This window comes from Lepidochelys kempii, chromosome 6, assembly GCF_965140265.1.
Source record: "Lepidochelys kempii isolate rLepKem1 chromosome 6, rLepKem1.hap2, whole genome shotgun sequence".
Taxonomy (NCBI): domain Eukaryota; kingdom Metazoa; phylum Chordata; order Testudines; family Cheloniidae; genus Lepidochelys; species Lepidochelys kempii.
In genome coordinates this window covers 16,947,446-16,961,571 of record NC_133261.1, presented here as the reverse complement: position 1 = coordinate 16,961,571, position 14,126 = coordinate 16,947,446, and the positions used below count along the sequence as shown (strand labels likewise).

The 14,126-nt window shown below is 48.4% G+C and overlaps 2 protein-coding genes across 2 annotated transcripts; one reads left to right on the top strand and one right to left on the bottom strand.

The window, feature by feature from the left end:
* Positions 1–7,296: 7,296 nt before the first annotated feature.
* On the bottom strand, positions 7,297–9,931 carry FEN1 (flap structure-specific endonuclease 1). Its single transcript, XM_073346945.1, has 2 exons — positions 9,811–9,931; positions 7,297–9,372 (listed from the first exon to the last, which is right to left on the bottom strand). Exon 2 carries the CDS (start codon positions 9,369–9,371, stop codon positions 8,223–8,225), a length of 1,149 nt encoding a protein of 382 aa, XP_073203046.1. The 5' UTR covers position 9,372; positions 9,811–9,931; the 3' UTR covers positions 7,297–8,222.
* A 95-nt stretch (positions 9,932–10,026) lies between these two features.
* Positions 10,027–13,628, top strand: TMEM258 (transmembrane protein 258). The gene is made up of 4 exons (XM_073346946.1): positions 10,027–10,125; positions 10,539–10,648; positions 12,555–12,705; positions 13,472–13,628. Exons 1-3 carry the CDS (start codon positions 10,123–10,125, stop codon positions 12,679–12,681), a joined length of 240 nt encoding a protein of 79 aa, XP_073203047.1. The 5' UTR covers positions 10,027–10,122; the 3' UTR covers positions 12,682–12,705; positions 13,472–13,628.
* Positions 13,629–14,126: the final 498 nt, after the last annotated feature.

Here is a 14,126-nt window from a genome sequence, read left to right as displayed (position 1 = left end):
ACCCCAAGGGTCGGTCCTGGGGCCGGTTTTGTTCAATATCTTCATAAATGATCTGGAGGATGGTGTGGATTGCACTCTCAGCAAATTTGCGGATGATACTAAACTGGGAGGAGTGGTAGATACGCTGGAGGGGAGGGATAGGATACAGAAAGACCTAGACAAATTGGAGGATTGGGCCAAAAGAAATCTGATGAGGTTCAATAAGGATAAGTGCAGGGTCCTGCACTTAGGACGGAAGAACCCAATGCACAGCTACAGACTAGGGGCCGAATGGCTAGGCAGCAGTTCTGCGGAAAAGGACCTAGGGGTGACAGTGGACGAGAAGCTGGATATGAGTCAGCAGTGTGCCCTTGTTGCCAAGAAGGCCAATGGCATTTTGGGATGTATAAGTAGGGGCATAGCGAGCAGATCGAGGGACGTGATCGTTCCCCTCTATTCGACATTGGTGAGGCCTCATCTGGAGTACTGTGTCCAGTTTTGGGCCCCACACTTCAAGAAGGATGTGGATAAATTGGAGAGAGTCCAGCGAAGGGCAACAAAAATGATTAGGGGACTGGAACACATGAGTTATGAGGAGAGGCTGAGGGAGCTGGGATTGTTTAGCCTGCAGAAGAGAAGAATGAGGGGGGATTTGATAGCTGCTTTCAACTACCTGAAAGGGGGTTCCAAAGAGGATGGCTCTAGACTGTTCTCAATGGTAGCAGATGACAGAACGAGGAGTAATGGTCTCAAGTTGCAGTGGGGAAGGTTTAGATTGGATATTAGGAAAAACTTTTTCACTAAGAGGGTGGTGAAACACTGGAATGCATTACCTAGGGAGGTGGTAGAATCTCCTTCCTTAGAGGTTTTTAAGGTCAGGCTTGACAAAGCCCTGGCTGGGATGATTTAACTGGGAATTGGTCCTGCTTTGAGCAGGGGGTTGGACTAGATGACCTTCTGGGGTCCCTTCCAAAACCTGATATTCTATTCTATGATTCTATGATTAACATAACCCTCCTCTTCTTAGGTGAAGAACAAAATCCCCGCATGCATGACTCCCATAAGCCACTGAATGATAGACCAGTTTATGCATCATCTAATGTTTCTTTTCACATACAGTGCAGAAACCTTAGCTTAATGTAATGTTACTATACAGAACTCAAATGCAAAACACTCAGGTCATTCAAAGTTATGGTTCCCCTCACTGAGAAACTAAAGTGCAGCCCTGTTACAGGTATATTAGGACATAATAGTTAGTCCCATACATAACATACAGAAAACACAAACAAGTTTCAGGTGGTGGTAGAATTTTTTCTCTGATCTGATTTCAGTGCTTAAAATCAAATTGTTAATAGTATGTTATATACCAGGAGAGGGAGGACAAAGTGAGCCCAGGGTAAAAGAGGAGTCAGAATGCCCTGCTAAATGCAAGCACAGGTCAAATTCCTTGATTTCTCATTTGAGGTCTGATTATTAAGAGTGGCAAGGAAGAAATAAACAAATGCAATTCCCCATTATTGTTCCAGGATGAAGAGGGAAAGAGAGAGGGATTGGCTGTACTTCTCTATTCAGTTTTCCACTCTCTACCAGGGGAGGGAACAGGGGATAGACTGGAGAATAGCACCGTCACCAGGAAAAGGCAGGTCTATGTGATCGGGGACTCTTTACTGAGAAGAATAGACAAGCCTGTAACCAGAGCTGATACAGAAAATAGAAGGGTGTGCTGTCTTCCAGGTGCTAAGATACGGGATGTAGACCTGAGGTTGAAAAGGATCCTAAAGGGAGCAGGAAAGAATCCCCTAATTATCCTTCATGTGGGAACAAATGATACAGCTAGATTCTCGCTGCAAAGTATTAAGGGAGACTATGCTAGGATGGGGAAGACGCTTAAGGAAATCGAGGCTCAGGTAATCTTTAGTGGGATTCTGCCTGTTCCTAGAGAAGGGCAACAAAGGTGTGACAAGATTATGACTATCAACAGATGACTTAGGCAGTGGTACTATGAGGAGGGCTTTGGGATGTATGGCCACTGGGAGGCATTCATAGGCAGAGGTCAGAAATAGATTTCTAGGATGGAGGCTGGCACAACTGATTAAGAGAGCTTTAAACTAGGAATTTGGGGGAGATGGCTGGGAGATGTCCAGGTAATCTCCACACCGGATTTTAGCATTGAGAGGGAAGAAAACAAAGTAACAAAGGATACAGCCGGGGGTAGGAGAATGTATATAAGGAGGAAGGGCAGTGTGGATACCAGTCTAATAGGTTATACTGGCTGTAGAATGACCGTGCCTAATCGGGTACAGAATGTGAGTGAGGCCAAACAGCAAAAATTAAGATGTTCACACACCAGTGCGAGGAGCCTGGGTAACAAAATGGAGGAACTAGAGCTACTGGTGCCGGAAGTGAAACCAGATATCATAGGGAGAACAGAGACCTGGTGGAACAGTCGTCATGACTGGGCTACCGGTATTGAAGGGTACGTGCTGTTTAGGAAAGACAGAAATAAAGGTAGAGGTGGTGGAGTAGCACTGTATATCAATGATGAGGTAGAATGTAAAGAAATAAGAAGCGATGGAATGGATAAGACAGAGTCCGTCTGGGCAAAAATTACATTGGGGAAGAAAACTACTCTGGGATAGTGCTTGGGGTGTGCTATAGACCGCCGGGATCTAATCTGGATATGGATAGAGCCCTCTTTAATGTTTTTAATGAAGTAAATACTAATGGAAACTGCGTGATCATAGGAGACTTTAACCTCCCAGATATAGACTGGAGGATGAGTGCTAGTAATAATAATAGGGCTCAGATTTTCCTAGATGCGATAGCTGATGGATTCCTTCATCAAGTAGTTGCTGAACCGACTAGAGGGGATGCCATTTTAGATTTGGTTTTGGTGAGTAGTGAGGACCTCATAGAAGAAATGGTTGTAGGGGATAATCTTGGTTCAAGTGATCATGAGCTAATTCAGTTCAAACTGAACGGAAGGATTAACAAAAATAAATCTGCAACTAGGGTTTTTTATTTCAAAAGGGCTGACTTTCAAAAATTAAGAAAGTGGATTGGACTGAAGGACTTATGGATCTAAAGGCAGAGGAGGCCTGGGATTACTTTAAATCAAAGCTGCAGAAGCTATCGGAAGCCTGCATCCCAAGAAAGGGGGAAAAATTCATAGGCAGGAGTAGTAGACCAAGCTGGATGAGCAAGCATCTCAGAGAGGTGATTAAGAAAAAGCAGAAAGCATACAGGGAGTGGAAGAAGGGAGGGATCAGCAAGGAAAGCTACCTTATTGAGGTCAGAACATGTAGGGATAAAATCTAAAAGTCTAAAAGTCAAGTAGAGTTGGACCTTGCAAAGGGAATTAAAACCAATAGTAAAAGGTTCTATAGCCATATAAATAAGAAGAAAACAAAGAAAGAAGAAGTGGGACTGCTAAACACTGAGGATGGAATGGAGGTTAAGGATAATCTAGGCATTCCCCAGTATCTAAACAAATACTTTGCCTCAGTCTTTAATAAGACTAAAGAGGATCTTAGGGATAATGGTAGCATGACAAATGGGAATGAGGATATGGAGGTAGATATTACCATATCTGAGGTAGAAGCGAAACTCAAACAGCTTAATGGGACTAAATCGGGGGGCCCAGATAATCTTCATCCAAGAATATTAAAGGAATTGGCACCCGAAATTGCAAGCCCATTAGCAAGAATTTTTAATGAATCTGTAAACTCAGGAGTTGTACCATATGATTGGAGAATTGCGAACATAGTTCCTATTTTTAAGAAAGGGAAAAAAAGTGATCCGGGTAACTACAGGCCTGTTAGTTTGACATCTGTAGTATGCAAGGTCTTGGAAAAATTTTTGAAGGAGAAGGCAGTTAAGGACATTGAAGTCAATGGTAAATGGGACAAAATACAACATGGTTTTAGAAAAGGTAGATCATGCCAAACCAACCTGATCTCCTCCTTCTTTGAGAAAGTAACAGATTTTTTTGGACAAAGGAAACGCAGTGGATCTAATTTACCTAGATTTCAGTAAGGCGTTTGATACTGTGCCACATGGGGAATTATTAGTTAAATTGGAAAAGATAGGGATCAATATGAACATTGAAAGGTGGATAAGGAATTGGTTAAAGGGGAGACGACAACGGGTCCTACTGAAAGGTGAACTGTCAGGCTGGAGGGAGGTTACCAGTGGAGTTCCTCAAGGATCAGTTTTGGGACCAATCTTATTTAATCTTTTTATTACTGACCTCGGCACAAAAAGTGGGTGTGCGCTAATAAAGTTTGCGGATGATACAAAGCTGGGAGGTATTGCCAATTTAGAGAAGGACCGGGATATCATACAGGAGGATCTGGATGACCTTGTAAACTGGAGTAATAGTAATAGGATGAAATTCAATAGTGAGAAGTGTAAGGTTATGCATTTAGGGATTAATAACAAGAATTTTAGTTATAAGCTGGGGACGCAACAGTTAGAAGTAACGGAGGAGGAGAAGGACCTTGGAGTATTGGTTGATCATAGGATGACTATGAGCCGCCAATGTGATATGGCCGTGAAAAAAGCTAATGCGGTCTTGGGATGCATCAGGAGAGGTATTTCCAGTAGGGAGAAAGAGGTTTTAGTACCGTTATACAAGCACTGGTGAGACCTCACCTGGAATACTGTGTGCAGTTCTGGTCTCCCATGTTTAAGAAGGATGAATTCAAACTGGAACAGGTACAGAGAAGGGCTACTAGGATGATCCGAGGAATGGAAAACTTGTCTTATGAAAGGAGACTCAAGGAGCTTGGCTTGTTTAGCCTAACTAAAAGAAGGTTGAGGGGAGATATGATTACTCTCTATAAATATATCAGAGGGATAAATACTGGAGAGGGAGAGGAATTATTTAAGCTCAGCACCAATGTGGACACAAGAACAAATGGATATAAACTGGCCACCAGGAAGTTTAGACTTGAAATTAGACAAAGGTTTCTAACCGTCAGAGGAGTGAAGTTTTGGAATAGCCTTCCAAGGGAAGCAGTGGGGGCAAAAGATCTATCTGGCTTTAAGATTAAACTCGATAAGTTTATGGAGGAGATGGTATGATGGGATAACATGATTTTGGTAATTAATTGATCTTTAAATATTCATGGTAAATAGGCCTAATGACCTGTGATGGGATGTTAGATGGGGTGGTATCTGAGTTACCCAGGAAAGAATTTTCTGTAGTATCTGACTGCTGAATCTTGCCCATATGCTCAGGGTTTAGCTGATTGCCATATTTGGGATCGGGAGGGAATTTTCCTCCAGGGCAGATTGGAAGAGGCCCTGGAGTTTTTTTGTAGCATGGGGCACGGGTCACTTGCTGGAGGATTCTCTGCTCCTTGAAGTCTTTAAACCACAATTTGAGGGCTTCAAGAGCTCAGACATAGGTGAGAGGTTTTTCGCAGGAGTGGGTGGGTGAGATTCTGTGGCCTGCGTTGTGCAGGAGGTCAGACTAGATGATCATAATGGTCCCTTCTGACCTTAGTATCTATGAATCTCTCAGACCATGCTACTTCTGTTGTACTAGGATACTTGTACATTCAACCTCTTCCCTGTTTTTGGTGTGAGATTCAAGAGACCTTTAAATACAGATGAACTGAACAGAGTCAAGCTTTTACAAAGGGCAACTGCCTGATCCTTTTGGCTCTGGTGCCATCGTTGTCACTCTGATTTGGATTAAGCTTTGTATGCTAAAACTTTGGCTCTTAGTGAGGAGAATACAGATGTTTGGATAATCACAATATCAAAACAATGGATATATAGAACATGATCCTGTTTTGGTTACCAGAATGTCTGGGATAATAAAGGTCTTATATTAGTGAGAGTTTCAGCAGCCTAGTTTCTCTACCATCATTCTGTTCCTTACTTAAAACTTTGAGTAAATTAAAAAAAACAAACACAATCCTAACTCCAATTTTCAATAGAGACTCAGCCAGGTACTTAACCTTTTAAGTTAACCATTGAGTTACAATGAGATTAAGGTTCCTAGGTGCCTAAATCTCTTTTGAAAATAGGATCTAGGTGCTCTTGAAAAATGTTCCCTTTGTCTCAGTTGCTTAAAGTAATGTACCTATCACACACTGAATGTTAGGCTGTTAGCTTTCCATTACAAAGCAATAAGATAGTCAGTCAAAGGTTCAGCAACCTGCAGAGATGAGGTGGCTGATTTTCCATTAGAAAGCTGCTTCTGACACCCCTCCCACCTTTTAATTTTAACAAAGTTAAATCAATCCCCTGTAAATGTACCTGTCTGCCAGAGGAAGATGACTTTTTGAGAAAAATTTGGTTATAATTTGATAGAGCATTTGTGAGATGATTCCCTCCTCCAACTTCAACATTGTTTCATCCGTTTGAAAATTAGTCTAATGTCATTTCAAACTCCACCTTGTCCTACAAAGCACAAACTTGCTTTGTTCAGGTGGCTTCAATATGGGCTGCTATTTTATATTTACTGATTTGGAATTTTGCTCACTTAAAATTGTACTGTATGGAACATGCAGATTGATGAATGCAGGCTATGCCTGTACACATTGTCAGCTACTATACCAACAATTACTAGATGGCAGAGGAAGAGAGATTAATGTAGCAACCAAGCAAGATGGCAAAAATGTTCAAGAGATCTATTTTCTGCTGTCGCTTCATGGATCCTGATATTCTCCTGCCAATAGCGCCTTTCATTCCGTGATCTCAAAGTGCTTTATAAAACTAATTAATTTAGCCTCAAACACCCTGTGAGGTAGGTATTACTGTTCCCATTTTATAAGTGACGAAAACTGAATCTCAGATCACTTAATTGACTTGTATAAAGCCTACACAAAATTACCGTCCAAGCCAGGATTGAAATTTCAGATCACCTTATGCTCAACTCCTACACTGAATCTGCAAGACCACTCTTGCTCATGAGTGAGCCACTTCATCAGTCTCTCTTTTCCCATTGTAATGATATGGAAAATCTGAATCTTCCTTACAAGAGGCACAAATTCATGTTTGTACAACACTTATAATGGAAAATGCAAATAAGTACTAGGTCCCCTGTACAGCCTGGAAAAGCAGAGAATGGCACAAGGGAAGACCAAATGTCTTTCCCTGAATCCTAGCTCCTTCACATTCCACAGAGCCTGGAAATCTCTGCTAAAATGAATGCAGCTTGTAAGAAGGGCTGGGTTAATGTTCAAGGTTTCTCTCACTTTGCATTATTCCTATGGATTTCTAACCTTTATTCCATTTGAGTAACTTTTTCTTTGGAATGGGCTGCAGTGAAGAAGCCATTTCAAATCTGAATGAACTGAACAGTTTTCCATTTTTTAGGTTTATTTATATTTTTCTTCAAAAAACTTAATAAAATAAAACCTAGTGACAAATGTTAAACCTGGGGAGTTACAATTCCTTCACAGCTCCTCCTCATTTACCTATTGGAACCAAATCATCCCAAGGCTGGGATCTGGAGTGGAACCAGAATAATCTGCATCAAATGATTAAACTTCAGTACTTTTTGTGGGGGGAAGAATCTTTCCTTCCCCAATCAGATACGTCTATAAATAGGGGAGGGGGAGAGTTTAAAACTTCAAGAGGATTTTAAATTTCTCCGTTTTCTCTCCATCAATCACTTAATTACCAATCCAATACATACAGATAAGTGAAGGAAGACCATAAAGAATCCCCATTAAAGTAAAAACTCCCTTCTTTCTGTAGCTCCCTCCCCCCCCCCCCACATTTGGATTTTACACATTTCTTCCCCACTTTCTGCTTCAGTCTCCATCTCTTCCACACTCTACTTTGAGCTGATTTCTTGGTCCATTTGGCTGACATCCTCCTTTTCAGTATTTGGGTTTGGCTTGCATTATGGCTAGTCAACAGCACTCCTTCAGTCAGCCAGAGGGAACTGCTTGACAGTAACACAAGGTGATGGCCATGCACAATCTTTGCAGCACCCCCAGTCCTTATAGGCCTTGGACAAAGTAAGTCTGAAGCTGATGAACACTGTCATTGTCCTTTGTCATTTGTCCTTCTCTTCCCTCAGCATTGTGCCTATATTGCTTCTGTGCTACGAGACAGCCATCTGGTTCACTATATGGAGGAGCGGAAGCAGCACAGATAACATTCTCCCGTGCAGGGTATAACTCAGAGCAGTGCAGGAAGAATACAGGATCTTCTATCAAATTTAAACCACTGGAGGATCTGGGAGTGGAAGAGAACTAGGACAGTTCTGGAAGGTCTGGTTATTTCCCCTTTTTGAACTTCGCTGCTGCTGCACTATTGCCCTTTGCTTTCTTCTTGGCCGAGCCCTTGGGTTCTGGCTCCTTACGCTTGGCTGAGGTGATGGAGCCAGTCACCTTGAAGAAGTCATCCAGCCGGCCCTGAGTGCTACCTTGGCGGCTCTTGCTCAGCCTCTTGATCCCATTGCGGATCCGTTCTTCGTTGAACTGCTTCTCCCCACACATAAAAAGGACAAGCCCATCCTCATCTGGCTCGCTCCACTTCAGCTCCACGGTCTCCGGGTCCACCACGTCAGGCTGTAGGAAGAGTTGCTGGGCCTCCTTGTGCAGCCAGTTCTCAGGCAGGGGGTACTTCTTGGGATCTATGTGCTGCACAATCTTTTCAATGGTCTTATGCTGCTTGATGAGCTCCACAGCACGCTTGGGCCCAACGCCACGTATGCTCTCGCAGTAGTCACAGCCCAGAAGGATGCACAGGTCCACAAACTGCTCCCATGTTAGGTCTAGGTCCTGCAGGACGCGGTTCAGGTGGAATTCCTGGATAGGCAGCTTCTTGGCCTCACTGGCTGTAAGGTGCCGCATCAGCACGGGGCTGCCAAAGGTCAGGCAATCCATGTCCTCAGTGGCAGCTGCATAGACTTTGCCAGCTTTCACTAAGGTGGCACAGCTGGCTTCAGCCTCACCTGGTGCCTCCACATAAGGAATGCCCATGAGGGTCAGCAGCTTTTTGCACTCGTCATTGTGCTGCTTGGTCACCTTGACTAGCCTCTTGCTGAATTTCTCCACGTTGTCCTCTTCCCCTGCCTCTTGGGCCTCCTGGAGCTGCTTCTCTGCCTCGGCCCGGCGCTCAGTCCGCTTGGCCAGCTCGCCCGACTTCAGCTGGGGGGGCTTGCCGTCAAAGACATAGACCGGTTTGATACCGTTCTCCACCATACGAATGGTTCGGTAGAACATGCCCATCAGGTGGCTGGTGGTCTCACCTTCCTCGTTCTGCAGCATGTCAGCTCCCTGCCGCACGGCAATCAGGAACTGGTAGATGCTCATGGAGGCGTCGATGGCCACCTTCCGACCGAAATAACTCTTGATGTCATTCTCTCGGATGGCACCGGGCGCCACGTCTGCGATCAGTTTGGCCAGGCCATGGATTCCCATCCTAGCAGCAAGAAACAGGGGAATTAAGCCAGGAATGGCCCCAAAGCACATTGCACCCCGCAGGGAACATGAGCCAGAGCTCAAAGGGGGAAAAAGCCCTTCAGACGGCGTGGGGGAACGGCCACACTGTGCACGCCGGGCCCTACCACATAGGCCTCAGTACCCCAGGATCTAAGGTCCACCCCAGAGTGCTCTGCAGCATCCCACAAAGCATGTCCTGCACCCAGGACACCACCCATTCCCTGCAGCCCCAGCCCCAGCCCCCCGCGCGGGACAGCGCCCCCTGCAGCGAGCCCAGCCCCCACCCTCCCGCAGGACGGCGCCCCGCGCGGGACAGCCCCCAGCCCCCCAGCCGGAGAACGTGCCGAGGGGTCACGCCACCCGCGCGGCGCTCCCGGGCAGCGGGGCGCGCGCTCTCAGGGCGGGGGGGGGGACCTGCCTTTGCTGGGTCACTCGGCCCCGCGCGCCGCCTCCAGACACCGCCACTGACTCCCTCTTCCCGCGTTCTGAAATCGCGCGTCGGGTCCCGCGCGCTGCGCCGCGCACTGCCCGCCGGGAAGCGTAGTCCCGCTCGCCCGGCTCCTCCCGCAGTGTCTTGCCGGGAAGAGGGGCGGACGGGCCCGCGCGCAGAACTACAACTCCCGGGCGGCCCCGCGAGCCGCGCGCCCATTCCTTCCGCTTCCGGGGCAGCGGGGGGGGACCGGAGGAGACGTGTCCTTCCGTCGCCGGCGGTGGAGGGGAGAGCGGCGCGATGGTGAGAGCCGGGGGGCGGCCCGGGCGCGGGCGCTGCTGCTGCTGCTTCGGTCCCCTGCCCGGCCGGCCCTGGGAGCCTGCTCGCGTTGCGGGCCTGGGGCGGGGGCTTTTCCTCCGCGTCTAGGCCTGAAACGGACAGAAACCGTCACACTCAGCCCCCTCCCCCCCCCCCCGCCACGGCCTGGGGCCCCGGGGCCGCCCCCTCCCCGTGGGGCCCGATCAGGTTGGGACCCTGGAGCTGTCCCCTCCCCCATGGCGCCCGTGTCCTGCCCCGCGGGGACCAGCTCTGCCCCGGACCGCGTGGGGAGCCGGGGTTACCGCTCTCCCGCGGCGACTGGCCGGGGCTGGGTCGTGGCCTGTGGCTGCCGCCTCCTCTGCGGCGCTAGCATCGCTCTGCTCTTTCTCTCCTCCCAGGAGCTCGAGGCCATGAGCAGATACACCAGCCCGGTGAACCCGGCTGTGTTCCCGCACCTCACCGTGGTGCTGCTGGCCATTGGCATGTTCTTCACTGCCTGGTTCTTCGTGTATCCGCCCGCTACGGAACAGCCAGGAGTTAGTAGCCGGGGCCACTCCGGTGCCACTGACCGCAGAGGCTGGACTTGGGGGAAGAGCCCTGTGAAGCAAAGTAGGAATGGCTCTGCTAGGAGTATTGAAGAGCCTCAGGGAGAAAAAGATGCACATCCTAGTTGGGGTGGGGCAACTGGAAACAGAGGGTGTAGAACCACAGTTTTGGAGGGTATAATAGTCTGGGGTGGGGCTACCTTGGGGGTGGGCAAACTACAGCTCGGGGGCTGTATCCAGCCCACCAGACATTTTAATCTGGCCTTCAAGCTCCCATCGGGGAGCAGGGTCTGGGGCTTGCCCCACTCTGGTGCTCTAGTCAGGTTGCAGGGTAGGGGGCTTGCTCCATGCGGCTCCCAGAAGTAGTGGCATGTTCCCCCGCTGGCTCCTACGGGTAAGGGCAGCCAGGGGGCTTTGCATGTTGCCCCTGCCCCCAAGCACCGCTCTCATTGGCTGGGAACTGCTTCTGGGAGCTGCTTCAGGTAAGTGCCGCCCAGAGCCTGCATCCCTGATGCCTTTCACCCCTGTCGCAGCCCTGATCCCCCTCCTGCCCTCCTAACCCCTCGGTCCCAGCCTGGAGCACCCTCCTGTACCCCAACTCCCCAGCCCCACCCTGGAGTCTCCCCCCTGCACCCCAACCCGGAGCCCCCTCCCGCATCCTGAACTCCTCATTTCTGGCCCCACCCCAGAGCCAGCTGGAGCCCTCTTCTCCCCACCCCCAATTTCATGAGCATTCATGGCCCACCATACAATTTCCATACCCAGATGTGGCCCTTAGGCCAAAAAGTTTGCCCACTCCAGGATACACTGTGGTTGAACTGGATTGCTTGAAAAGTTGAGCAGTGGGTATACCTAAACTGGGACTGAAGGGGAGAGGATTTGCTGTTGGTAGAGAAGCCAGGGGGGCAGGCAAGAGGGCTAAGAGCAAGAAGGAGCCACAGCTTGGGGATGTGTTAGAGTCAGGCTTGGTGTGAACCTACAGTAACCTGCTTTTTGATGATGATCTTTGATAGCACTTGGTGTTGAGGATGAAGTGGGAAAGGCTGCCTGGCAGGAGCCCTTCAAGCCATGGAAGCAGTCTCTTCAGGAATCTTAGATTGCATAGTAAATATTACCCTGGTACAGTAAAAGCTGTTTTAGCCGGCATGTTTGGGGGTTGGGGGGTGCCAGTAAGTGAAAAATGCCAGTTAACTAAGAGGGAGGGACTTTGGGTGCAGGTGTGGGACTGGGGCATGGGAAGGGGTGCAGGGCGTGGGCTCTGAGAGGGAGTTTGGGTGCGGGAGGGGACTTGGAGCACGGGAGGGGGTGTGGGGTGCCAGATCCAGGGGGTGCTTGCCTCAGGCGACTCTCCACAAACAGCGACCTGTCCTGGTTGCTCCTAGGCGGAGACATCGCAGATGACCCTGCGTGCTGCCCCTGCCCCGAGCGCTGTGTCCACACCTCCCATTGCTGGGAACAGCAGCCAATGGGAGCTGTGGGGAGAATGCCTGCGGGCAGAGGCAATGTGCAGAGCCGCCTGCCATGCCTCCACCTAGGAGCAGCCAGGACAGGTCGCTGCTTGCGGGGAGCCACCTGAGGTGAGTGGCCCCTGGATCCGGTGCCCCAAACTCCCTCACAGAGCCTGCGCTCCACACCCACTCCCGTGCCCCAACCCCTGCCAGCCCCACACCAAATGGACTTTCAATTAAGATCAGAAATGCCAGTTTATAGAGGTTTCTGGTTGGTGAAGTGCTGGATAAAACAGCTTTTACTGTATAAGGCTACCTCCCTGCCAGACCCTTTTGGTTCATTTTCAGGCCAAAGTTAGAGTGTGGTACTGTAAGCCCTCTGATCTGTCTCTTTGGTTATTGCTTTAACTAGCCTTTTCAGCTATGAAGTGACTTCCACTAAGTACACACGGGACATCTACAAGGAACTGCTTATCTCCCTGGTGGCTTCACTTTTCATGGGCTTTGGAGTTCTCTTCTTGCTGTTGTGGGTCGGTATCTATGTGTGACACTAAGCCAGGGACCTACTCTAGGTAAGACCTGTAGAACCAGAACGTAGAGGTAGGCAGCTGTCCTCAGTGACAGGCCCAGCTTACAGCTGCCAGAGGCTGATAGATGCTAGTTAAGCATTTGTAGATATCTCATCTCCTGGAGACAGTGTCACACCCTGAGCTGGTAAATGCTCTGTACAGAAACCTCCCTTGGAGGGATCACTGTTGAGGTACAGGGCAGTGAACATAGATGCTGCTATGCCACCGTTTTCCCCCTATATGTGGAATAGCTGCTGCTGGTTAATTCTCCAGCACTGTAACAGGGGCTGCAACTATTATGAGGCAGAGCTCCGCTCCTTATTTAACACTTCTCTGCAGATGTGGAGCTGCTTATCATTTCCCCAGTATGGACTGTGTACAAGGCGGTTTTGAATGAAGGCAGCTCAGCGGCACACACATGACATCCCAAACCAGTTATTCTATGAAGGAATCCATATTCATCTTAATGCTATAAACTGGCATTCCCAGAGTCTTCTGACAAATGGTGAATAAACAAATGAATCTGGAATGAGTGGGGCTAAGGAATTGAATTTGTGTCTCATTGCTTGCTTTTACACACACTCCCTCTGGCACTGCTTCAGTAAAGCATCCCACTCACCCATGTGTTTCTGGGTCAGACAATGGGTTTGGAGTTCACTGAGTCCTAGTCTCACTCCCACCAAATGCCGTGGGAAGCAGTTATGGGAGCAGCAGGAGTTTGTTTTGGGGGGAAAGCTGTCACTCCAACTTCCTGTCTCTGTCATTTCAGATTCCAGGTGGAAGGCCTCACAGAAGCTCCTCCTTTTTCTATTTTTGTACTTTAAGGATATGGCCCATCGCAGATGCAGACTCTGTGTCCTGCCAAGTGATCGCAGCCCACTGCATCACCTCAAGCCTGAATAAAGCTGGTTCTGTGATGTAGCAAACTTCGGGGTCCTACTCTTTGTTTTGGGGGCTCTTTATCTGACTTTCAAATGTCCTCTGATCTCAGCACAAGATCAGCATCCTCTGGATAGATCCTCTGTTGTGTTCAGAAATAAAATGGCCCTTTTACAGGCTCCAGCCAACTGCAGTCATACTGAGAGGAACTGAGTATAGCCCTGAAGGGATCCACTTCCCTCTGCAGTGCAGAATGGGGCTAGTTTCCAGTTGTCTCTTACAGATGCAAACTGTAAGGAAAGCTGCACTGTAACTGGCCATCCACTGTCAAGGAGCGTAGGCATAATGTTAAAGGTTTGTTTCAAACAAAACAGGCTTTCACAGCATCTCACAGGTGTAGAAATGTACCATGAAAAGATGTTTTTAAAGTAATTGTTTTCTTGTAGAGAGACCAGAGACGAGATCAGATGTCAATCTAATAGTGAATACATCCGCTCCAAAAGACTGCTTCCTTCTCTAGTAGATAGCTGATTTTGATCTTCATG

What these genes read in the sequence shown, in the direction of transcription:
- TMEM258 (XM_073346946.1), top strand. An exon ending in TTCACTGCCTGGTTCTTCGT is followed by an intron (nt 10,649 to 12,554) that starts GTATCCGCCCGC and finishes TAGCCTTTTCAG; the next exon opens with CTATGAAGTGACTTCCACTA.
- FEN1 (XM_073346945.1), bottom strand. Translation starts at nt 9,371, where the DNA reads ATGGGAATCCATGGCCTGGCCAAACTGATCGCAGACGTGGCGCCCGGT.